This window comes from Natrix helvetica, assembly GCF_964273705.1.
Source record: "Natrix helvetica genome assembly, chromosome: Z".
NCBI classification, from domain to species: Eukaryota; Metazoa; Chordata; class Lepidosauria; order Squamata; family Natricidae; genus Natrix; species Natrix helvetica.
The window spans coordinates 30,620,594-30,647,494 of NC_138554.1; the positions used below are offsets into that span (position 1 = coordinate 30,620,594).

At 38.9% G+C, this 26,901-nt stretch overlaps 1 protein-coding gene across 1 annotated transcript in view; it reads left to right on the forward strand.

Annotated features, from left to right (window-relative positions):
* Nucleotides 1-1,761: 1,761 nt before the first annotated feature.
* LOC309381453 (scavenger receptor cysteine-rich domain-containing protein DMBT1-like) overlaps nt 1,762-26,901 on the forward strand; it is a 38,160-nt gene continuing 13,020 nt past the window's right edge. Inside the window, exons 1-7 of the mRNA XM_081932454.1 lie at nt 1,762-1,966; nt 12,727-13,074; nt 18,264-18,569; nt 19,974-20,288; nt 21,521-21,826; nt 22,991-23,305; nt 23,874-24,179. Coding sequence (XP_081788580.1) covers nt 1,873-1,966; nt 12,727-13,074; nt 18,264-18,569; nt 19,974-20,288; nt 21,521-21,826; nt 22,991-23,305; nt 23,874-24,179 — 1,990 coding nt within the window. The 5' untranslated portion in view covers nt 1,762-1,872. The remainder of the gene's footprint in view (nt 1,967-12,726; nt 13,075-18,263; nt 18,570-19,973; nt 20,289-21,520; nt 21,827-22,990; nt 23,306-23,873; nt 24,180-26,901) is intronic.

Consider the following 26,901-nt stretch of genomic DNA (forward strand, 5'->3'; position numbering starts at 1 on the left):
ATGAGAAGTTTTAAAAAATGTGGAAAAAGGCAGTAGCAGATTATTTGTGTTTGCTGGCAAAAAAAATATCTATGAGTGTCTCCATGAAGACTAGGAATTGAGCTTGACTCTGAGAATTTACTTAGATCCAATAAAATCAATGAAACAAATTAATGAAAACAAAATTTAGATCCAACCCCATGTCAATGAACTGTTAGCACACATCTCATCTCTGAACAATCACATGAGGAGCAAACATAAAGACGGTCCTTAGATTCTAATTTATGAATTGCCACAGAAACAGAAAACAAATTACAAGAATATTCCACCAATATTTGAGAAATCCTTATTGAACCCTAGATAGAAAGATGATTTTTGTTAAGATCAGGAATCAAATCTGAAGAGTAAAGATGATATATTCAAAACATGAAAATGTGTATTGTGTTTATATGCATGTATATTCTTGAGTGATTATTAGAATAAAGACAAATCTAAATTAAAATCAGTGGCACAAAATAAACCTCATATTAAAAGTTTGATCTTTTTACAAAAATGTAAAAGTATGTATTTCATCAGTCTGTTTCTGAGTAACATTAAACAGCATTGGAAAACAGCAAAATCCATTTTATTCAAAGACTACTTGGTAGCACAAAACATAGGCATTTTTATTCAAATAATTAAAAAAAATATTTGTTTGGTAATGATGATTTTGGTGTCAGCACTTGTTGTGTCTTTTTGGGACAGTAATTAAAAATAAGAGACCATTAAACTGAGCAGAGCCAGTGTAAACCATCATCACAGAACACAAGGAGGAAATACTGTTAGCCCAGCCAATAGCAATACATATACTCCTCAATTTGCAACCATTTGTTTAGTAACTATTTGAAGTAACAGCAGCGCTGAAAAAAGTGACTTAGAGCCAGTCTTTGCACTTATGGCCAACACAGTGACCCCACAGTCATGTGATCAATATTTGGGCACTTGACAATTAGAATATATTTACAATAGTTGCAGCATCTTTGGTTTATGTGATCACCATTTGTGACCTTCCAACAAGCAGAGTCAATGAGAGTGTGGTTCACAACAGTGTGGTTCACTTAATGACTGATATGGATCACTTAACGACTGTGACAAAAAAGGCCATAAAATTGGGCATGACTTATTTAAAGATCAGCCCGCTTATCAACAGAAATCCTAGTCCCAATTGTGCATATAAATGGACTGCCTATACTTTGAATTGGATCTGTCAATGAATGTCACAAAAGAATGTCACAATGAATGTCACACATACAATTATTATGATCAGTGCCAGTCAGTAATCTACTTGCCATATTTTATATTAATAATCTGGAAAAACCTTACTCTTTACAGTGCTACCATTTGGTATTAATTCATTAATTTACTTGGAGAGAAGGATAGGAAGAGGGAAAGAGAAGCTGCTTCGAAAATAAACTCTACTTAGGAACTCAAACCTACATATATATTAGTTACTAATGAGGAAAAAGCAGAGTTCATATGCCCAGAAACACATTTGCCATTTTCTAGCATGTTCTAAAATTTATGTCTGACAGCAAAAACTAATCCTGGAATTGAGACACAACGCTCATTTACGCCTGTGATTCATCTCTTGGTATTTGTGGGGAACTGAAAGTTGTTTCTTAATGTCCGATACGCAGAAAATATCTGCAATACTGGCAAATAGTATATTTCACCAAGTGAAGGGATTAGACCCCTCCCTCCAGTTTCATCCAGCCCCCTCTAGGTATTTTGCTTCTCAACCTTTGCCTGTGGCATTGACCTATGAGAGTGTCCCATCAGGACAAGCTGCAGTTTAAGTCCACGCTTTCACTCATTACAACAAGTGAATAATCTGCTTCTACCTAATTGGGATCTATGGCTTCCTATTCTCTCCCCTTTGGGGAGAAATACCTAGGAGAGAGAATCAAAGAGGTTACTTTGACCCTTTTATTCTTTACCTGTTTCTGGGGTGAGTAATCCTTTTTTGTGTGTGTTTATTCTGCAACAAGCTAATATATGTCCCAAAGGTGCTTTTTTTTGTCAGGAGACAACTGGGATTTCTTGTTTTTTTCTTTTGAACATGTTTTGCTTCTCATCCAAAAAGCTTCTTCAGTTCTGACAGGATAGTGAGGAATGGGAGGATTTATACTCCTTGCAGACAGCTGGTAAATGGCATCTTTTTAGTGGGTCGTTGAAGATTACCAGCTGTCTACATAAAGGATGTAGATTCCTAATTGTCTGCAAGGAGTATAAATCCTTTCATTCCCCACTATCCTGTCAGAATTGAAAAAGCTTCTTGGATGAGAATCAAAATTCTTCAAAAGCAAAAACAAGAAAGCCCAGTTGTCTCCTGAAAAAAAAAGCACCTTTGGGACAACCATGATCTGGATGTCTGAGAATCTCTACATATTTTAAGCTAATAGATGGTTGATTCCTTTACCCCCAGCTCCTACCTCTGTTACAGGTGGTAACAGAGCAAATTCCTTCTCCATCTGCCAATATGCACCTATGTATATGTGTGTTTGCCTGTAAAGTACTTAATTACTAGAAATCAATCTAAGCCAGTTGTTAAAATAAACTAATTGTTGACTATTGATAACTTCCCGACTCTTTTCTGGTGGACCTCTTGATGCCAGCTAGTCAATGACTGTAACTTATGGTGACTTGCTGGTCTCACTAGCTAATTTCTATTGGATGGTTTGGTGCTTGCTAGCTTTTCTATTATGTTTTTAATCAAGGGAATTTACCAAAATATAAACTTTCAAGGTAAAACCAAAGTGGTTAGAAGGTGGATGAAGAGTTATTTGTGGCATATCTATTATCTGATGATTGCCAAAGCACTTACAAAGAAATGTTTACTAAATAAAGGCTAGTCTGATCCAATAGCTTCTCTCAATGTTCTTTTTAAAAAGTACATGCCTAGAAATGCTTTCCACTAGTTTCTTGTACCTTAACTGCCTGTAGTCCTCGACTTACAACAGTTCATTTAGTGACCATTCAAAGTTACAACAGCACTGAAAAAAGTGCCTTACAACCATTTTTCACAGTTACGACCTTTGAAGTATCCCCGTGATCATCTGATCAAACTTCAGATGCTTAGCAACTGGTTCATACTTATGACTGTTGCTGTGTCCCAAGGTCATGTGATCACCTTTTACAACTTTTGACAAGCAAAGTCAAGGGGGAAGCTACATTCACTTAACAACCAGGTTACTAACTTATCAACTGCAATTATTCACTTAACAACTGCTACAAGAAAGGTCGTAAAGTGGGGCAAAACTCATTTAACAAATGTCTCACTTGATAACAGAAATGTTGTGCCCAATTATGGTTGTAAACCGAGGACTACCTGTATGCCTTTCAATGATGATAATAATAAAGATGACAATGATGATGAAGATGATGACAATGATATTAATAGTGATATTACTCATACAATGCACTAAACAAACATTCTCAGATTAGATTATTAAATCTCAGCTCTGGAATAAATACATTCTAAAATGAAGATTGCTTTCAGCACTTATAAAGTTGTTTTAACCATTAGGTGATATATCTTTTTTTAGAAACCTGATAAAGTTTTTATTGAGCCTGGCCACTAAAAATTAGAATTACCGTCAAGAAGCACATGAAAAGGTCCTTGCAACTCTGGAGTGAATAAAACATGGATCAGATGGATCAGAAGTATTCCAATCATGGACTCTTTTGCTTTGCTTTTCTCATCCATTTTTTTGTAGAATAGCATTTTGTCCAAAATGTGAGAAGGTGTCTTAAGCTACCAGTTTTGGACTATATTCTCCATTTTGAACTATGTGGTTTCTAATGATCTGACAGACAACCATTCTGGTGTTTAGATGAGTCTTTGTTAGCTTAGGGAACATCACACTGACATGCAAATAATTCGCATATAGAATCCATATTCTCTTTATATTGTCTAAATTTCATACTGGGAAGATAGAAGGAGAAACAAAGGCATATGACCAACTTTTCAGCAGCCAGATAAATGACCAGCAAATAATTGGTGGCTTTGCCATGAGGAAGTTCTTCTGCACTTCAGCATGGAGAAACTGAAATTAGATTGAAAGGGATAATAAATATAGAAGAGAAAATAATTGAGGCTTCAAAAATCCAGATGAAATTTGATGATAAGAAAATGATATAGGGTTTGCTGCATAATAATGGTTGACTGGTCTTTTGGAACCTAGATCTCACAGTTCTTGTAATGGAGGCAATGAATGAAGTTTTCCCCCTTCCCTCAAGCTGATTTTAAGCTCTCCCTGTACATACAAACATACATACATGAATATACATACATACATACATACATACATACATACATACATACATACATACATATGTAAATAAACAAACAAATACATTGGATTCAGACCCCAGTCTGAGGCCAGTTTTTAGGAAATAGGACTTTCCAAATATTGTCATTTATTATTGGCCATGATGTCTAAAGTTCTAAGGGCTCTTCTTCATCTTAATATGTTTTCCTCTAATTTCTCAGACAATGGGAAGTATGTCAGTAGACTTTCTACTTTATCAGTTATTAATCTCATTGTGTCCCTGAAATGAGGACAGCAACTGATTTCATGCAGGAAATCTAAAGAAAGTGATTGGTAGATTCCCTTGTGTCATCTTCCAATTTGAAATAAACTACCATTCATTGTTCTCTCCAAAATTGGAGGCAGATTTTGGTACAGGGTTACACCTTCTTAATCTCCCTAACATCCTTAGTGCTAGAAGTGGGTGGTGATTCCTCTCTATTTGACCTGACTGATAGGGCAAGCCACTGTATGTAAAAAGAGAGCAAATCCTATACCCTTTTAGCACTGAAAAAGTTATCTAGTCGAGTAATGAAATGTCTGCAAAAAAACAACCAAGCTCAGCGCCAAGAACCCCATAGTATGTGTGTATTTTAATTTTCAATTTGTAGGTGCACATATAGCTGGCAATGCAAGTAACTGTAGGTTGTGAAGGCGGGGTTTAGGATTATTTCAGTACATGCTACTCTTTGAGAAGAGTGGTGATTATGATCCATACAAGGCTATACTCCTGCATAAGAGCTTGTGAAACTTCAACAGCTGGGGGGGGATTTCTTGGACCACCCAGATCCAGACATCAGATAAATATTGGCAAGCAACATTTCCTGTTGGATGAATAAATAAATAAATAAAAATAAAAATAGGAGATGAAGAAAACATAGACTTTGATCATTGACTACAAGGTTGCCAAATTAGAACAGGCTCACAAACAAAATATATCCAAGCCAAACTATCCAAAGGTTGGGCCTGTACGTTATTATTTTACTTTTTCCCCCAAATAATTTCTAAACAGTGGCTACCAGGAATGGAGCTAAAAGTGGGATCGTGACTCTAAATTAGCCATATAAAAATGCACTTCCCCAGGTCTGCTATGGGTATTAGTAACTTCCATTCCTAAGAATATGAAAAGAATTGAAAGTTTAAATGAAAAAAAAACTTGTTTGCCTTAATGCTCCTGTCTCTCTTTTCAGGCTGCCAAATAGAATATCTCTCTTTTTTGTTATTTCTCTTTCTCAGTCCATGTCTTTCTCTCTTTTTTATCCTTTATCAGTCTAAATCAATTCATTGTAAAATGGAATTCTTTTCATTGAAGACTATAATCTGCAATCTGCTATATTAGCCCAGGTTATTAGGAGTGCATAGAAGCAAAGAATTATACCTCCATCTTCTTTCATAGGTTTTAGAAAAGCTGGCCAATGAAGTTTCTTCTCATGTGCGCTTGTCAAAGATGTAAGATGTAAGACAACAGTTCTACTTGATATGAGATTACATTCCTCAAATCACTTTGTCAGTGGCTCTGGGTCTGCTCTTTGACTCTTTTACTGTATTGCACCTCTTAATGCTTATGTCTTCCAGTTTTTTCTTCACATAAATTTTCTTTTCTTTCTTCTTTTCTACAACAAATTTAGCATTTCAGCAAAAGGTATGCCATTTTTTTTCTAACCTGGAACTTTCTAGAGGGTCCTAGACACAAAAGCTTTCTACAAATATTTTTGAACATGAGCATGGGTATCCCAAATAAAACAAAATATATGAACAGGGACAATATTTCTCTCCTAAGGCACCTCCCTTTCTAAGTTCAATACATTGCTTCAATGATCACTCAATGGCTGCACTCAAAACAGGAAATCTTTGTGTGTGTGTTTGTGTGTGTGAGTGTGTGAGAGAGAGAGAACTGAAGATGTGTATCAACTGAAGACAATTGGCAACTGAAGATATCAACAAAACATTCTCAACTATGCAAATAAAACATCTTATTAGATTTTTTTCTTCTAGTACCATTGCTAAAATAGACCAAAAGAGGGAAACCCATTAACTCTTCTTGAATGACCCTAGTTCCTTGCCTCTTTGTTATTTCTCAATTAAGTATTTCTTATATTTATATCCTTCCTTTTATTCAGAAATCTAAGAGTGCATGAAGTACTATTCACTAACCTATATTATCATCACAACATAGCATTTTTTTTCATTCATTCGGTAATTTTGACAGCTTAAAGTGAATTGAACCTGGGACTTTCTACTCCTACCCCAAATTCTGACACATCCCTACACTACAGAGGCTTTCAAATCCACTAATGATTTTTTAGTTTTCATCGTTATTGTACTTGTTTTTGCTTTACATTAACATTTGTCTTTCCCACAATGTTGTCTTTGCCACCAGATTAGCTAGCTAAGTCAAATCAGGGATCCTTTATGTTTTTAACGATATTGTTACAAAAAAAGTATTAAATTATACCAATTGGTGCAAATGAGTTCTTTTTAATCACAGTTTTCCTAGACTAGTTCATACATCATTCTAAGCATAATAGTGTTGGCTTTACTTATTTTATCATCCATTTCATGAACCCAGCCACTCCTTGTAATCTATAAGCCATGAATTATGGTCTAATAGAAGGGGTAAAAAACTAGGGTGGTTCAAGAAGAGACCCTACCCTTTGTATAACAGAAAAGACTGGTCAATATAATACTCATGGCAGAAATTCTTCAAGCTTTCAATCAGGATATGAACTATCATCAAAGTGCAATCTCTTTATGAATATTTGAGGGAATTTAAAAATCAGACTGCATATAAGTAATATACAGAGTGATTTTCCTAGGCCCCTTTCAGTATTCCCTAAGAGCCTGGAAACATGGAGAGAACAAGACTTTCACTACAGATAGGTCACTAAAGACATGCATATATACTTTAAATATGCAATTCAACTAAAGAAGGTGTAGAAGAAATACATCCAAGATGTCTAGTTGCAAGCACCACTCTTGCCTGTAATTATAAGTAGCTGTTGCTTGAAAAAAGGGGAGATGAAGATTTGAAATCAACAGGAAAAAGAGCAAATGTTTACCAATCTTGCATGGAAATTTTCTGACTCTGCACCAAGCAATATTAGTACTTGTAGCTGATCTTTGAAGCAACTTCTCTCTCCTAGAGCAAACCAGTTAGGATTGTTGAGCAATATTCTCCATTTTCTATTTCATGATTAAATTTTCCAAGAAACAAGCCCTTTCTTAGAAATTCAGTGAGATTATGAAAATTTGCCTTGCAAAACCAACTTTTAAGACTATAGAGTCATGCTAAACCTGAAGATCATCACCCTTGTGAGTCTTTTTAATCCCAACTATTAAAAGAAAGACATGGGAGAAAGAAAAAAAACCATCTAGTCTCTTTGACCAAGGTCGATGGGAATTTTCAAATAGTAGAGGCAGGTAATTTTTATCTGGATTGTGATTAAAACAGTAGAACCTCTATGATGCTAATTAGTTATTTTCAATAAACGCACAAAGAGAGCTAGAGAAGAACTAATTTTGGATTACCAGTAAAACTGATTTGGGCTGTCACTGAGTTCTGTTTGCTTTGTTGCTCTATTGCGATAGATATTGCAGTTCAAACTTAACATATTGAATCATTCTTCCAAAGTTCAATAACTGCCATTTAACTCATCACTGTGTACTATTTTGGTTTTCCCAGAAAGGCCATTATCTTCATAAGGTTGCTTCAAAGGGAATATTCTTGAGCTAAGACTAATGGCAAATTTCTCTAATGCTAGTTTCTCTCAAACTGTCCTCTATGACACCTCTTAGTTCTTACAGAGCATTTCAGAGTTTTTGGCCAACTGTGCACTCAAGTTTTGAGGGGGGGGGGGGCACCCAGAAGTTAACTTTTCTAAATATGTCTATTATCCGTCTTTTGCACAGCAGTCCTATCTAGAGTTTTAATGTCAAATCTTTTAACAAATCTACAGCTATTATCAGACTCTCTGTAGAATGGAAAAGGAGGCAGAATGTTATTTGTCCATCTCACTGACCATTTAAACATATAGACTTTGTTACACACACACATATTTCTACTGAAATTATCAGGGTATTATGAAACTTGTGGATACAAACCCATGGTTAACCCCAGTACAAACAATGATCCTTATGAAATCAATCCCTTTGTTGTATTTCTTAAAATTAGAATGGCAATAACCTGTAGGGGGCTTGAAGGGGAGGTGGAAATCCAAGGTCACATTACAACTACATTTATCTACATCTGCTCACATTGAGTCATGCCAGGATCTACAAAGTAGTAAAAGCCACATTTTGCTATAACTAACATCTCTAGAAACAAGAGACCTGTGTAGGCAATCGTGATTGTGCTATTGGGTGATTCTGCCAGTATAATTTAGCAAAACATGTACATTCTTTCAACCTGAAGAGAGTTGCAGATTGAAATAATTCTGAAAGATTACTTTCAAATGAAAGCATACTACAGAATATTTTTAGATAACTGAATTATCTCATCACTCCCCAGAATTTAATGATCATTTTTTCTTTCTTTTCCCAGTCTTCAAGGAGTGAATTGTTGGAGGAAAGGGGGAAGAGGCAGGTTAAGTGGCAAGCAGACTGGTTCAATTCATTGGAGGACATGGGACTTGGTATAATAGTGCAGAGAATAAAAAGTATGACCTGGATGGAGAGAGGGAAGATCCATTACCAAAGCAGCAAAAAGGGAAACAGTGCTTAAAACCAAATAATGAGGGAGGATTATAATAAAAAAAATCTCAGACAGGCATCTCCCTAATTCACATGTACATAAAAGAAGATTATGTTACTGTAGCCAATCTAAATGGAAGTAGTTTATTAGACGTTTTGTTGTTGTTAGTTGTGAAGTCGTGTCTGACCCATCGCAACCCCATGGACAACATTCCTCCAGGCTTCCGGTCCTTTACCATAGCCAGAGTCCATTTAAGCTCACACTGACTGCTTCAGTGACTCCATCCAGCCACCTCATTCTCTGTTGTCCCTTTCTTCTTTTGTCCTCAATCATTCCCAGCATCAGGCTCTTCTATGAAGTTTATTTCTTAGTCTAGTCTGTCACATAGGGCTGACAAGAAATCTGCCTGGTGGCAATATATTATCTGCATTCATTTCAGCAATGTCCTGTTTATGGTTTCAATTATACATTGACATATTAGCAAGATCAGGAAATAACAGCAGAAAGAAGCTTACTGAGTGGTTTTGCTTTTAACGAGAATATATAGAGCAACAAAACCTAGTCCAGAGTTCCAAGAGCCATGTCAAGGTTATCAATCAGTCCAGAGGTGGGCCAAATGCAAACAAATCTCACACAAGAACTGGAGACTACACCTGTTGATTCCAACAAGGGATCATGGGTCAGGGCTACCTCTTAAATCAGGCTGCAGCCAGCTGCCTTTATTCAAGAGATGTATGCCTTTACTTTGCAAGGAGCCTCACAGAATGTCTTTTCTATGCTCCTCACTCCAGTCATCAGGTGCAGGGACTGAGAGGCCATATGTCATCATTATCTGTACTCCGGCTCTTTAGGTGGTACCTGTGTTTGATCAGCCTCAGATGATTATTAACTGTGTATCTCCTGAGACTGTTCACAGGTTCTGCTGGAGCCTTTTCTTGAACTTCAGAACCATCATTTGAATTCTTACTGAATGCAGCCCGTTTGTAGTAGACACATTTAGAGGATTATATTCAAGGGAAGGGAGGGAAAGAGATGTAGCTCAAATTTTGTGCTGAGAACAATTGTATTATTATTATTATTATCCCTTTTCAATTACTTGTTATATTCTTAAAGTTAGTAAGAGTCCCTCATTCAGGTGGTGAGAGACAGCATTGCCTCTCAAACTAGAATTCATTAATTATATTATTAGTAGGTATTAAGAAGTCTCCAATTCAAATTAGTATAAAATAAAGTGGGGGGAGGACTCATGATGGCATTCCAGATCCCATTAAACAAGTTGTGTTTTTTTATCTATGACACTATCAATATCATGTGAAGCCAGATTTTTCTGAGACTGGAAAAGTTTGACTTTGGAAATCATCAAATTTTCGGGCCAAGAGTTTGTCTGGGAATAAACAAGAGGGAATAAGAAAGATTCAGGTTGTCTTGACTTCTAAGCTACACCTGTACTTTGCATAGTTTTGACATGGGAGAAGGAAATTAGATCCCCATTTTGCTGCCTATATTTTTCTGTTGAGTGTCATGGAAGACTATTTCAAAAATACTGTATATGAAAAAAAAAAAAAAAAACCAAAGGAAGGGACTGGAAAGATGCAAGCAGGATGAAGAGCTGAGCCAATCAGGCATTTATATTTTGGAATATTCTGATGTTAGAATACATAAACCTATTGTGTAAAAAGTGTAGTAAGCAGGATGGGTTTCTGAAAAAGGAAAATGTATTATTGGCTAGAGTGGCTCAGCTTATTTTAATGAAAAATTAAAATAGGAAAATAGTGTATTAGAAATGCATAGTTCTCAAAACTACCATTGAACAAAACAAAATGTTTACATACAAAGGCTGAGATTTGTCATATTCCAATAGAACTCAGGGATGCAAACTAGATTTGTAGAATTTTCATGGTATGACAATGAGTTAGGAATGGAATGGGTTGTTCTACTAAAACACTTATTTCTAAAATGATATGTAGAAAATATGTATTTTGCAGTGCAATGTTCAGCAATGGACTTTTGAGAAGTTGCATTTTATTTTTGTAATTGTTCATGTTATACGGACTAAGTAGTTCCAACAATGGATTCACATGTAAGATTAAACATGATATTATTTTTATGAAAGAGTTCATGCCCTCTAGTACATTTAGTTCACCCCTATACTTTATAATTATTTAAGATATTTATACTCCAAGCATTATTTAACAGACCCAAACTAGCCAAAAGAATATTCTGTAAAACATTTATTTCAAGTTTTTGGACCAGGCAGTTAGGTAAGCACCATTAATGGTGTAGTTTAGTTTTGGTAATTACTGTTTAATCAGAGAAGAATGATTTTGTATTTATTATAATGGATTTAGTATACTGTCAAGAACCTGTTGTGAGATGGAAGGCTCCATAAAAGATTAAAATAAAATTAATAATTTTATTTATTTTGTTTAAGTAAAAAAATAATAATGATTTTTTCAAAACAGTTTGGCAACAACAGAAATACATTTGAATGACCAAAAATACACTAAAAGAGAATAAATTTGGTTTAGTGGTTAAGGCACCAGGTTAGAAAATAGGGGACTGTGAGTTGAAGTCCTGCCTTAGCCATGAAAATCAGCTAAGTGATCTTGGGCCAGTCACTCTTTCTCAGTCCAAACCGCTTTACAGGTTTGTTGTGATGGTAAAAATAAAGAGTAAGAAAGGCTCTGGGGTGGGCTGATAGTGGTTCGCAGGGGTTTGGGAGAACCTCTAGCTAAGATTCTGTGCAGTTCAGAGAACACCCAAATCCTATTCCTGGCTGCCCACCCTCACAGGCATCTCCGCCTGCCCATTTTGCAGGTAAGTGTAGGCTATGCATGGAGGCTCGGGGAGGGCAAAAAATGGCCCTACCATAAGTTTGGGAAAGCCAGAAACAAGGTCATTTCCAGCCTCCAGAGGGCCTCCAGAGCCTGGGGCGGCTGTTTCCACCCCCCCCGGAGGCTTCAGGAAAGCCTCCAAAGCCCCAGGAAGGGCAACCCCCCTACCATGGTGCAGGAGGCCGACTAGGTGGGCACACCTACCCAGCAACTGGGCAGATAACCCATTCCTAAAAGGATTCACATGTAAGACCCCACCCCTGAAGAAAGTATGTTGGATATGTTCACATCCTTGCTATTTGTAAAAATAATAAAAGTGGGATATAGTGACATAAATAAATATCAGAACTCCAATAGTCATAAAAATATTTAACAATTACATTACTTCTCTCCAGAAAGTGAAAAAGAAATATTTTAAATCCAAATCTTATCAAAAAGGAAGATTTGAGGACTTCAGCGGGAGAGTTGGAGAATGTAAAATGGTTCTGTAAAAGCAAAGCTTTGAAATAAGATTGAGAGCATAAGTAGTAAGATTTGCATTCAACCAAAGGTGGTGGAAGAAGTATTGGTCTCACCTAGTCAGCTGGATAACCCTGGGCCAGTCACTTTCTCTTGCCTTTATGGAGAAGACAATGGCAAACCACTTGTGAAAAAACCCTGCCCAGAGAGCTGCAGAGGGTTGTCCTGGTAGTCTTTGAGAATTGGACAATTGAAGGAAGAAAAAAGAATATTATTCTTCTGATTCAGTAAATGCTTCTCAAATCTTTGTCCATATGTTCTTTCTTCTCTCCTGTTTCTATGTTCTCAAAGCACTTTTCTTTTAACTATCCTGTCCTGTCCTTATTAATCCACTCTGTGAACTTGGCTTTTATAGGCTTAGCTGTGACTATTCAACCAACTGTTACACAACCAATAGACATTCGCCTGGTGAATGGTTCAAGTCGCTGTGTAGGGCGAGTGGAAGTATTCCACAGTGGTCTGTGGGGTACTGTTTGTGATGATAATTGGGGCATAGAAGATGCCCGTGTTGTCTGCCGGCAGCTGGGCTGTGCAACTGCAATATCAGCACCAAGGGAATCCAATTTTGGGCGAGGAACTGGTCGCATCTGGATGGATGAAGTTCGATGCATAGGGACAGAAAGCTCCCTCAATCAATGCCCATCAAGACCTTTGGGAGACAATGATTGCCATCATGGAGAAGATGCTGGTGTTGTGTGTTCGGGTGAGTTCATCAACTGAGAGTTGTGTTACATTTGGTATGACTGTTTGACATGAAAGTTTCAACAAGGGAAGCTTTTCACAGTATGGATGGAATTATTGTAACCCATTAATATTTAAGCACCAACCAACTGTTAAATTTCCACATGCATTACAGAATAGTAGATGGATAGCATCTTTGGAATGTTAACCTTGGAATGATAAACTTAGTGCATGTTATAATGTACTACAGAATATTAGTATTGTATATACTTGAGTGAAAACATTCTCTCATGTGATGATAAGTACTATTTACCATAACAAAGGAAAGGCATATACATAGAATAGCTGCAGGATATTACAAGAGGACAGTTTAACTATCCCTTGGAATTAAATTCATTAAACTCTTTCTATAACATCAAAAAAAAAAAACCTCATGAACCAATATGAGAGTTCGAAATTGTAAATATATCCTTAGTTAAGCTTGATTCCTGGTGTTTGTAGTTTGCCTGACATTATAGAGATGGTTGACTGTCTGGATTGACATATGGTCCCCTGCCCCAGTACCAACTGGGTCTAATTCTACTTAGCTTCTGAGACTGGCCAAACTTGAATACCATTATATTTAAGAAGGGGAGCATTGATGAAAGAAGAATATTATTACTTTCTGTGCAGTAGGAACTCCAAACTTCTTTGCCAGATCCCTGTCAGAAACTACAAACAGTAAAACTATCTTCAAAAAGAATATTTTATTTTATTTTATTTAGTTTGTCAAACATGTAAAAGATAACAGGTGTAAGTATGAACATAAACATGAACTCAGTAAATGGGTAGGAATAAATGGAGACAATAGGACAGGAACGGTAGGCTCACAAAGGATATTATTCCACGAGGGAAAGGAAATGGAATGACATTCAGTAATGAAATCCAAAAGATCTAGCCTCAAATGGGATCAGGTTCTGGAAAGATAGCAGATAAAGGGTGGGAAAGGAGAAATTTCCGTAACTAACTTAAAATCTCCTTGTATCTGCTCAGAACAAAACAATTTCTCCACCATCAGCTTATTTATCATTTTGCTATGTAATGTGGTCCATATATATTTCTAAAAAAAAAAATCAGCGGATTCCCAGAAAGTAGGTCAATTTACAGCTTTTAAAAATAAAACAAATCTGGTAGATTTCTATCAGGTTAAAATAAATAATAATAATAATAATAAATTTGGATTTATTAGCCGCTCCCTTTCCAAGTAGGACTCGGGGCGGCGTACAATGGAGCATAAAACATAAAAAATATATAACAACACCAAACGTACCTACATACACAACACACATACATACACGGAGGAGGAAACAAATTACATCAATAGACAGTTAAAAATCAGCTTTAAAATACCCCAATTGTAAAACCCAAAAAATTAATATTTAAGGACAATTTAAAAAACAGTTTGGAGGAATGGGAAAATTACGATTGCGATTGAGCCAGGCCGGATAATTGAAAGAGGTGGGTCTTCAGCTGTACACGGAAGGAGCGGAGATCGGAAGTAATCCTGATGTCGCGGGGGAGGTCATTCCACAGGGCTGGGCCCATCACAGAGAAGGCTCTGCTCCTGGGTGTCGCCCCCCGACACTGTTTGGCGGACGGCACCCGGAGAAGTCCCTCTCTGTGTGCGCGAATTGGTCGTAGGGATGTGTGGGGCAGGATGCGATCCTGCATATAACTAGGCCCTGTGCCATGGAGCGCTTTAAAGATCATAATCAAAACCTTGAAACGCACTCGGTAGACCACAGGCAGCCAGTGCAGCTCGCGCAGGAGAGGTGTTACAGGGGAGTATCTAGTCCTCCCCATAATCACCCGCGCGGCCGCGTTCTGGACCAACTGTAGTCTCCGAGTGCATCTCAAGGGAAGCCCCATGTAGAGAGCATTGCAGTAATCCAGGCGAGACGTCACTAGCGCATGGGTGACTGTGCGTAGGGCATCCCGGTCCAATAAGGGGCGCAATTGGCGCATCAGGCGGACCTGATGGAACGCCCCCCTTGCCACGGCTGTTACATGGTTGTCCATGGACAGCCGGGCATCCAGGAGGACACCCAAATTGCGCACCTGTTCCATGGGGGCTAGTTGGACGCCCCCGATGGCCAGAGATGGAAGCACCTGGTTGAACTGGGAGGCCGGAAGCCACAGCCACTCCGTCTTGGAAGGGTTGAGTTTTAGTCGGTTGCCATCCATCCAGACCCGTACGGCCTCCAGACACCGGGACATCATTTCGACGGCCTCATTGGGGTGGTTCGGAGTGGAAATGTATAGCTGAGTGTCATCAGCATACAGATGATATCCCACTCCAAAACCACGGATGATCTCGCCCAGCGGTTTCATATATGTGTTGAACAGGAGAGGCGAGAGCACCGATCCCTGTGGCACTCCACATGTGAGTGGCCTCCGGGTCGAACTCTGCTCCCCTGTCAACACACGTTGCGTCCGACCAGAGAGGTAGGAGCCAAACCACCGTAAAACGGTGCCCCTGACTCCCAGCCCCTCTAGCCGGTGCAACAGGATACCATGGTCGATGGTATCGAACGCCGCCGAGAGATCTAATAGGACCAGGATAGAGGAACAACCCCTATCTCTGGCCCTCCAGAGATCATCAACCAATGCGACCAAGGCCGTCTCCGTGCTGTGCCCGGGTCGGAAGCCGGACTGGCGCGGGTCTAGATAATCATTTTCCTCCAGGTGACATGGGAACTGCTGTGCTACCACACTCTCTACAACCTTCGCTAAAAAAGGAAGGTTGGAGACTGGACGATAATTGACTAGGTCCGTTGGGTCCAGGGAAGGCTTCTTGAGCAGGGGCCTCACCACCGCCTCTTTCAAGGCGGCCGGTAGAGACCCCTCACCCAACGAGGCGTTCACCAGGCCCAGGAGCCAGTCGCGCGTAACCTCCCAGGATGCCAGTACAAGCCAGGAGGGACACGGGTCCAATAAACATGTGGTGGGTCGCAGACGTCCACGCAACCTGTCCAAATCCTCAATGGCAACCGAGTCAAACTCCTCCCAAAGCGGTCCCTCAAGACTCGCAACGGGCGTCTCTACTGAACCACTGAAAGGGGTCCATCCCATCCGGATTTGAGCGACTTTGTCCTGTAGATAATTCCCAAACTCCTCTGCTCTGCCCTGTAGTGGGGCTTCCCGTGATCTCTCAAACAAGAGGGAACGGGTCACCCGAAACAGGGCGGCAGGGCGGTTATCTGCAGACGCAATAAGAGCGGCGCAATGTTGACGTTTGGCCGCTCTTAATGCCACAAGGTACGTCTTCAAATAGGCTCGTGCCTGTGCTCGGTCAAATTCGGAGCGGGAGGATCTCCAACGACTCTCTAGGCGTCTCTTGTGGCGTTTCATCACCCTTAGCTCCTCGGTAAACCAAGGTGCCAGGGTGGTTCGTCGCCGCAGGAGAGGCCGCAAAGGCGCCACCCGGTCTAGGGCCCCGGTAGTCGCACTATTCCATGCGACCACCAGGTCCTCCACTCGGGGGCGGGTCAGGTCCACAGGAGGTGGCCCAAGTTCCGTCTGGAACCTATCCGGTTCCATCAGGCGCTTGGGGCGGAACCATCTAATACCTTCCAGTTCCGCCTCCTCGCGGCGGGGGGTAGCACCAGGGAAGTCCAGCTGGAGAAGTGAGTGATCCGACCATGACAGGGGAATAGTGTCTAGATCCCCTATTCCCAGATCACTCGTCCACTGGCCCGAGACAAAAACAAGGTCCAGGGTGTGGCCTCCCTCGTGAGTAGGGCCCTGAATTAACTGGGTCAGGTCCATGGCTGTCATGGAAGCCATGAACTCCCGAACCCCCTCAGACGCTTCTCCCATCGACGGCAGATTAAAATCCCCCATCACTAAAAGTTTGGGGGTCTCAACCGCCACCGATGAGATCAGCTCAAGGAGTTCGGGCAGGGCCGCTGAAGTATAGCGAGGAGCCAGGTATACTATCAGCAGGCCCAACTGCCTCCCTGGGCCCCATCTCACGACGAGGGACTCACACCCGGATGTCTGCGGCACAGTGAACTCTCTCGGCTCTAAGTCTTCCCGGATAATCACTGCTACCCCACCGCCCCTTCCCTGGGCCCGAGGCTGGTGAAATGCTCGATAACCTGGAGGGCACATTTCCACAAGGGGAAGACCTCCCTCGTGGCCCAACCAGGTCTCGGTTATTCCGGCGAGGTCCGGGTCCCCCTCCAAAATTAGATCGTGGATGAGGGGGGCCTTATTGACAACGGACCTCGCATTGCATAACAGCAGTCTCAGGCCTTGGGTCTGTCGATCCTGACCACCTAGTATGCAGGGGTTGGTACAAACGACCGGGAATGACCAAAAACCCCGGTCTCCCAACCGACTACGTGCTCTTAAACTGTCCTCGCACCTGCCCCTCCCCACGACCGTTGGTATTAAGGTGCCCTGTACAGGAATGCTTTCTTCCCTCTCCTCCCCCACTCCGCTCCCTCCTCTTTCGACCACACCTAGGTGCCTGGCTCTTCCATCCCTCCTAACCAGTTCCCCCCCCCCCATCCCTACAACCCCTCCCCCCCCATCCTTATAACCCCTTACAACTTTTAAAAAACATTTAATTAAAAAGCCCCTCAGCCTCCGTTTCTTCCACCTCTCGGGGTTCGCAAACCCGTCATCAAGGCAGGCCCTTGAGAGAGCCAAGGGCCATACCTGCGAGAGAGGGGCCTCCCGCAGGCGGAGCAGGTCCAACCTCGAATAAATAGTTCGTTAAAAGTCCAATGGAATCAGGATGCTAATAAAGGTTGATAGAAAGTTGATAAAAGTTAATAAAAGTTGATGGCTAATGAGTCGGGGTCTTAGAGGGAGGAAGGAGATGTTAAAAATATCTAGATAGAGAAGAAGGGGGTGGGAATGATCGAATACCCTTAATTTCATAAAATTGTATAAAACGACGAAAATGACCACAAGGTGAGAGAAAGGTGATGCATTTTGTTAGTGTATGTTAATGGTGATTCCTCACAAATACTTACAGTATATGGGCTCCTGCCAAAAGCAGAGAATGCTGGTGTTACTAAAGGTGTGGCTGCTTTTGTTTGAAGGTTATAAACATGTTCTTTGCTTGCTTTTTAATCCAGGAATGGCTGCTCTGGATGACTGCAACATTAGAATCCTCTACACTAAATTAGTTTTCCATTCTCTCTTTCTCTTTCTACACAGAGATGAGACTGGCAGGTGGTTCAAGCCTTTGCACTGGTAGGGTTGAGGTGTTGTTTAACCAAAGATGGGGAACAATATGTGACAATGGCTGGGATTTAGCTGATGCCACTGTGGTGTGCCGGGAAGTAGGCTGTGGAAGTGCTTTAGCAGCAGCAGGTGCAGCTAAATATGGACAAGGAACTGGTCCAATCTGGATGGATCAGGTAAACTGTACAGGGGAAGAAGACAGTCTAAGAAAATGTCCACCAAAAACCATGAAAGAACGCAGTTGTAGCCACAGTAAGGATGCTGGCGTGGAGTGTGCAGGTAATAATCATAAAATGTTGGAGGAAATATTGTATATTCTGTTCTTATTAGTGGACCATCCACGGGGTGGGGATGTTAATTCTGGATGTGAAATCAATTGCAGCACCAAACTGTATTAGTTTGGCATATTGATAATGAAAGTAATTCCTTGAAAAATATTCCCCATTCGTTTTTTTGTCTTTCAAATATGTAAGGCAGTTATAAAGTGAAAGGATCTTAGGCAAACAACAACAAAAAATCCAAAAAGAAAGAAATAGCAATTATTGCCATGGGGAAGGGAACTAATAGGAAATTTGTCCAAGTCTCCTTGAAAGGGATAAATGATCCACCAAATTTCTTTTTTTCTGAAAATGTCATCCACCAATCATAAGGATGGAATCAAAAATCTTTCATGGGGAGCTGCTGTCTTCTAGAAATTAAGATGGGGCAAATGTAATGTTTAACTGTTATCTCCTCATTTCTCTATTGTTTTCCTCAATGTTGCCTTGATAAAGATTCTCTAAATCTCCTTATGAAAATTCATTATTATTTCCTACTATACCTTTGAAAGCAAAGTTCTGTGATACTCTAAGACCCCATAAGAGGAAGAGAATATTTGATTTGCAAAGAAGGGGAAGTCTGAAGTTTTAATGAAAAATAAAAATTAATTTCCTTTTTCTGACACATAGCAACCGTTTTTTTTTTCAAAAATACCAGTCAGATATTCAGCCCTTTTACTTTTATACATATATCTCTGCATTCATATATCTCAACATTTGTACCTGGAAATAAAAAAGAAGAAACATTTGTACTTTATGGTCATAATAACTATAGAAATATGGAATTATAAGCAACTTGATGGGAGTGATATGCAAATGATCACTTGGAATGGCAAAGTAAAGCATGATGCATGCTGCATTTTGTCCAATATTCATTTTAAAATAACGTATTAGCTTCATTATGAAACTTTACAATGGTTGCAAAACTACTCAGAATAGTTGATGAGAGGGGCATCATGTCACTGGTTTAGATCATTAGTAGGAAAAGTTCCTCTTTTTGAATCAAACATCTTTTTCATAATCACAATGCATATTTTATTTATTTGTCAAATTTATATGGTTACTCATCTCACAAAAACGTATTCTGGAGAGTGTATAAGTAATAAATCAATAAAATAGAAACAATCATTAATAAAACTAGAAAATAGTTATTATTAAAATATTAAAAAGGCATGGCAAAGAGTGAATATTAACAATAAGAATGGAACCATCTTAGAATGCCACATTAAAATGCCATATTCATTTGCAGGTATAAACACAATGAGGGCTGCAGTGCTAAAAGAGATCTTAGTATATTGTAGAAAACCAATTGTGCAGTAAACTATCTCCAGAAATGTTCATTCCTTACCAACGTTTCTCTCTTCAGAACCACCTGAGATCAGATTATCAAATGGTCCCAATCATTGTTCAGGGAGAGTTGAGATCTTGCATGAAAAACTCTGGGGAACTATTTGTGATGACGACTGGGACATTGATGACGCCAAGGTTGTATGCCAGTACTTAGGCTGTGGGAGTGCACTGTCAGCCCCACGTGGTTCTCGCTATGGAGCTGGAGCTGGCCCCATATGGCTGGATGGTGTGAACTGCACAGGGTCAGAGACAGCCATCAGCAAATGTCCAGCAAAAGCATGGGGGGAACATGACTGCACTCATTCAGAAGACGCTGGTGTAGTATGTGCAGGTAAGAGGTACTTCTGAAAACTCAGGACTGAAGCTGAGTGTGTGTGTGGCAGAGGGGTTGGATCAATTTTTCGGAAAACATCTCATAAATTCATAGTTTGGTGGATAAATAGACTACTTAGTAGTTACACATTTATTTGTTTATCCTTTTTTGTTTCTATTTATGCATTTATTTGTTTTATATTTGCATCTATTTTAATAGTTTTCCTTTCAAAGGTAAGCCCAAAATGGTTTTAATGTAAGAAAAGAATACTAAAGAAATAAGTGAAAAAAATAATAGGAAATCAGAAGTGGCTAAAACTGGTGTGTAGTTTTGAGAGACCCTTCGTGTTGTTTCCTTATTAAGAGGAAAGAAAACCTGGAAGAATGTGTCAAAATAAATAATCAATATAATATTGAAAATAATTCCAGTGCAATAAAATACTCTTAGCTATCAGAGGCCTGTTGTGATATGCCAGGTGGAAACATTTCTGAAACATAACTTGCACATAAGCAAGTTGTCACCTCTTATCTCAGAGAACTTTCAGGAATGGTTGTGAGAAAAGGACATGGCTAATGAAATAAGGCAGTCGTTCCCCTCTCTTGATAAATATTTTTGTCAAGAGAATGGGAGGTGGAATCATGGCAAAATAGCACTTTTGTTTTCCTGTCAGGGTACAATGATAAAGAAGTATGAAATAAATCTTGATTCCAGTTGACTGTTTGTACGTATCATGTTGCTTTTTTGAAGCAATATAGAAGTTGCTAGCCATTGCTTTCTTCCAGGAGCGATTTTTCTTCTTCTGCATGTTATTTGTTTTGTTGACATACCAGTCCAACCTATTTCCCTTTCAAGCACTGTTGACTTTTTAAGATTAACCAAGGTCTTGCTACCCAGTGAGGCTCTTCTTAGACAGAAAAGAAAAACTTCAGATTAAGTGATGTAGCAAAAACTGGTCCAAAAGACTCTCATTTGAAGCTCTTCAGATGGTCACCTAGAATGCTGATATAGGCAATGACAAAAACCCTGGGGGACTTTGAATGGGCTGGCTTGGACGTATCAGAAACAATCAGATGTGATTTTGCTGATAGGGTCCTTTCTGCTATCCCAATATTATTATCTGACTTCTGATTATATTTTTAATATGTGTACATCGTATTTTTCTTTTCCTCTGGTAAATATGTTTCCCCTCAAAGTTGTGGAAATTGTATTTGGAGGATATACCATTTTGCTTACTTCTTTTGTCCCATCAGAACTTCGACTAGTAGATGGACCCACTCGTTGTGCAGGAAGGCTTGAGGTGTACCACAACAAGCAATGGGGGACTGTGTGTGATGCAGACTGGGATTTAAATGATGCCAATGTGGTGTGCAGAGAACTGGAGTGTGGAACTGCCCTAAAGGCCATTGGGGCAGCACGGTTTGGCCAAGGAACTGGAACCATTTGGCTAGACAGAGTGAACTGCACAGGGAAAGAAGCTTTTCTGAATGAATGCCCAAAAAGACCTTGGGGAGAGCATAGCTGTGAACACATCAATGATGCAAGTGTGGAATGCTCAGGTAATTTGGTCAGTTATGTTGGAATCTAGATCAAGAGCAGACTCCTGGTTTAGGAGAACCTAGATCAAGAGGTTTAGCAGAACCTAGATCAAGAGCAGACTCCTGGTTTAGTTCCAGTTCTTCTGCCATGGCAAGGTTTCTGGATAAAACTGACATGACTTAGCTCAGCTGAGAGTGAGGAATGATTTCTTGAAATAAATTAGAAATATTTGGCAGACATGCAGGCAGATTATAGCAGCATTTAAAGTTGGGTCAGTAGTCCTAAAAGTAGCTAAATGGTTTCTTGTCAGACTCCTCTGGAAAGGAAGGAAGGAAAGAAGGAAGGAGGGAGGGAGCCAGATTGGTATGTAAACAAGCAATTATCTAACAACCACCTTCCACTTAAAATCAGCAATGACTATGTATCACATAATCAATCAAAGATTGCTTGAGCTGTTTAGTCCTGGTGGAAAAAAAGTAAAATATCTTATAATCAGCTGCAATATGAGGGGAGAATGTAGAAGTTGTCACAACAACCAAAGTGGCAGTAGCAGCATTACTGTACAACCTTTGTCCTCTGTGCATGTCAACACACATACTATACCAAAGGAGCAGTCTTGGATTGGGATGCCATCTTCCCTCTCCTTTAACAATCTCCCCGCTCCACACCATGGATGCCACTAATTATGAGCTTGGAAATTGTTTAAAAACACCTGCTTTCAAGCATCCCTTTAAGCCATGGCTTGTTTCAAGACCACACCCAGACAAAAGAAAACAATCTTGCAGATCAAGAAGGTAATGTTTTACTTGGCCAGTTCCTCGTTCCTTCCATTTTAGCAGTTTTGTTGTCTTGTGTCCTTGTCCTTTAGGCTTCATTAAAATATTGAGTGGGGCATAAAACTGATCAGAAGTAAATCAGGAAATGATAAACAAACTGCATGTTTCTGATGACACAGCATGTTAAGCAACAGTTGAAGTCAATAATGTCAGATCATGAGTTGTTACTATGTTAGAATAAATGGTTTCATTCTCGACCATTCACAAATCATAATCAAACAAGGCATACTATGACTTAGTGTGACATATGAAGTCAGATATAGGTCCAAACTCCTGTTTTGACTCTATCTAGTTTTCATACAGGCTGTTGTGAGAGTAGGAAAATAACAGTGACTCTAACCATTTCAGACCCCAATGAAGTCAGATTGGTGAATGGTACAAGTCGTTGCTCTGGGAGAGTTGAAGTGCTGCACAACCAACAGTGGGGAACAGTCTGTGATGATGGCTGGGAGCTCACCAATGCGCAAGTTGTATGCAAGGAACTCGGCTGTGGAATAGCTTTATCGGCCCCACGAGGAGCAAAATTTGGAAAAGGAAATGATCCTATTTGGCTGGATGATGTCAAATGTAAAGGAACAGAAGCTGCTCTCCGTGACTGTCGTCTAAAATCTTGGGGAGACCACAATTGCAACCATGGAGAGGATGCTGGTGCTATATGTTCAGGTGTGCACTTAAGGAGGGGTAATATATAATGGGCTTGGAGATTGACCCTAATAATAAGCATTGTTTTTCTTTGCTCGGCATCTTCTTCTCATTTAGATTTTGACTGCCTACATACAATTGCCCTATATATGGTTCTTGGTATGTCAGCCAATGCTCAGGTGTAGCTGTTGAGTTAAAGAAGATGTAAATGCCTCTTCAATTAGTATTTGCTCCTTCTCATCTTCTGTTTCTTATATGTTGCTTCTATTTCTTATATATTGAGATTAAAAAGTTGTTTCCTCAGTAAGGGTGAATTTATTCAACTCAAGTAAATAATTTCCTTCTTAAAAATTGTTCTTCTGTAAATGTCAGGAACCAAGATTTCTGGAAGCAAAAAGGGTCAACAACTTATCCTTATGAAGAAAATTAGATATGATGATGGTTAAAACTATGTTTCTTAGCAAGAAGCTGTTATATATATATATATATATATATTCTTCCCCTTTGGGTGAAATGTTAGATATTCAAGAACCTTGCCAACAATTTATTTTATGATGTTGTGGTTTTTCAACCTTTTATTTCCCATCAGAACTCCGACTGATTAATGGCTCAAGCCGCTGTTCAGGAAGAGTGGAGATCTTCCATGACCAGCAGTGGGGAACTGTGTGTGATGACCGCTGGGACATCAAGCATGCTGAGGTGATCTGCAGGGAAATGGGCTGTGGTGTTGCTTTGAGAGCCCGAAGAAAGGCATTTTTTGGACAGGGAACAGGGCCAATTTGGCTAGATGATGTGAACTGCCAAGGAACAGAAACCTCCCTCAGTCAATGCACAGCAAGCACTTGGGGAAGAAATAACTGCCACCACGGAGAAGATGCTGGGGTGGAGTGTGCAGGTTAGTTTTAGCTAATTTGGGATTTTTATTTTATTTATTCCAATTGCTTTGGGGATATTTATTACGGCTGAATATTTGGATACAAATTCTAATTTCCATAAATCTATAATGAAAAGACATTTAATATGGAGGAAACATAAAATATAAATCTTTTGAAATAATATTTTTGCTAATCTACAGGATGTTCTTCTAACCTCCAAGAAGGTAGTTTCAAGATAGACGAACAATTCTCACACATTTTAAATGAACACATGGCTGGGCATCAACTCACATCAGAGAGGGTAGATACAGATAGATACAAATAAACAGAGTTGCAAGGGACCTTGCAGATCATCTAGTCAACCCCCCACCCAAGCAGACCTTACACAATTTCTGACAGATGGCAGGCCAGTCTCTTTGTGAAAGCTTCCAGTGATGAAGCTCCTACAACTTTTGAAGGCAAGCTGTTCCATTGGTTGATTACTTTCACTGTCTGAAAATTTCTCTTTATTTCCAGGTTGAATCTCTCTTTGTTCATTTTCTATCTATTATTCCTTGCCTAGCCTTCGGGTACTTTGGAAAATAGCTTGACCCCCTCCTTTCTGTGGCAATCCCTCAAATATTGGAACACTACTTCTTCTCTTCACTAGACTAGCCATGCCCAGTTCCTGCAACCATTTGTTGTATGTTTTAGCCGCCAGTCCCCTAATCATTTTGGTTGCTCTTCTCTGCACTCTTTCTAGAATCTTAACATCTTTTTTATAGTGTGGTGACCAAAACTGGATGCAGTGTTCTAGGTGTGGTCTTACTAAGGCTTTGTAAAGAGGTATTGGTATCTTACTTGATCTTGATAGTATCCCTCTGTTAATGCAACTTAATGCATTAGTTGCATTAACTTACTGAAGAGAGCTTCATTCTGATATTTATTAAATCAGACTGGAGTTTTTTAGTTACCAGGTTCTCACATCACACAAAGACAAGGTTGTTTTCTTTTTCTTTTTTCTTTTAAAAAGTAGTTTGTTAAATGACCCACAGTTCTTATAGTCCACATAATATATACATATCATTGATTTTTGTAAGACCCCAAAACAAGTATTGAATACTTGATGAAGAAACTAAATGACTTAAGAACACTAATGGACTTCAAAACAAATAAACAGAAAATAAAAATGCTTGTCTAGAATAAGGCTTTTCAGGATAATGAAATATTGACAAAAATGTCAGGTTTCAAGATGGAGAAAAAAGTGAAATATCTTAGGGTTACAGGGACAAATATAAATTTTAAATTGTTTCAAAACAACTTTGTAGTTGATATCAAAATTATATCTAAAAAGACCTTTCAAGATGGGATAATTTGCAATTACCCTTATTGGGTAGAATCTCTGTAATTAAGATGAATGTCTACCAAAGATATTATTTTTATTTCAGACTTTACTGATACTTATTACTGATACTCCATTTAAACAATGGCAAATGTACATTTCCAAGTTCATATGGCAAGAAAAAAACCCAAATATTAGTTATAAACTATTACAAGGTGAACTTATCCTCAAATTGAAAGAAATGATGAAATCAGAAGGACATGTCTTTTACTGGTTTACATATTTAACAACTAAAAGAAAGGCTTAAATCAGACTTCAAAAGTCATAGACTTGACCTTGTAAAAATGAATTAGAACTTGCATTGTGTGGTAATAATGAACGTATTATTGCCGTATTATTGGTGGGTATAAACTGTTATTGAAATTGAGTTTGGAGAATGAGCATGTGAAGCATTGTATGTTCCAATGACCAAAGAGCTTTGAATATAATATAATGCTTGAACAAAGGGAAAAACATGAGGTCAAAGTGTTTAAAATTTACACCAAATTGTAATTTAAAATACTTTTTATAAAATAATACTGGCATTTAACAACAGTAATTAGATTCATATTTAAATAGAGAAGATACCAGAAACTTTTCTTTTAGGCTTGATGGATAAAAAACCTGTCCCAAAGATGCTTTTTTCAAAAGGCAACTGAATTTTCTTTGCTTTTTCTTTGAAAATGTTTTGCTTCTTATCCAAGAAGCTTCTTCAGTTTTAACTCGTAGAACTTAAGATCTTCTTGAGAAGATGAGAAGTAAAACTATCTATTAATTCTTGTGTTGAACTAATTTTATCTTTAAGACAAAAGAGGAAATAATTTTACACCTTTAACTATTAAGATTTAATAAGAGGTATACCAACCTCTTATTCCAAAGTTCTTGCAATAAATAATATTTACCTGAGCATTTCTTTAATTGCTTATTTTTTTTAAAAAAAGAGGGGATTTCTCTCCATTATCTGTCAAATTTTCTGCAGATTTTCCTTCTACCAAGTTTAGAAATAATATCTATCTATCTATCTATCTATCTATCTATCTATCTATCTATCTATCTATCATCTATCTATCTATCATCTATCTATCACCTTACAAGTTCCCAACAAAGTAAAGAAAGGAGGAATGTGGATAATCTTCAGTGTCCAGCAACAGGAAAATAATATCATTGTTCATAATGGTTAATAATATCAAAGTCACATTTAATTTAATGATAGATAATAATAGCTAAATTTCAGAGAAAGAAATCACAAGCAATGAAAATCTGATGCCGAAAAACAGAATAACAGAATTGGAAGGGACTTTGGAGATTTTCTAGTCCAACTCCCTGCTTAGGCAGGAAAGCCTATACCATTTCAGACAAATGGTTGTCCAATCTCTTCTTAA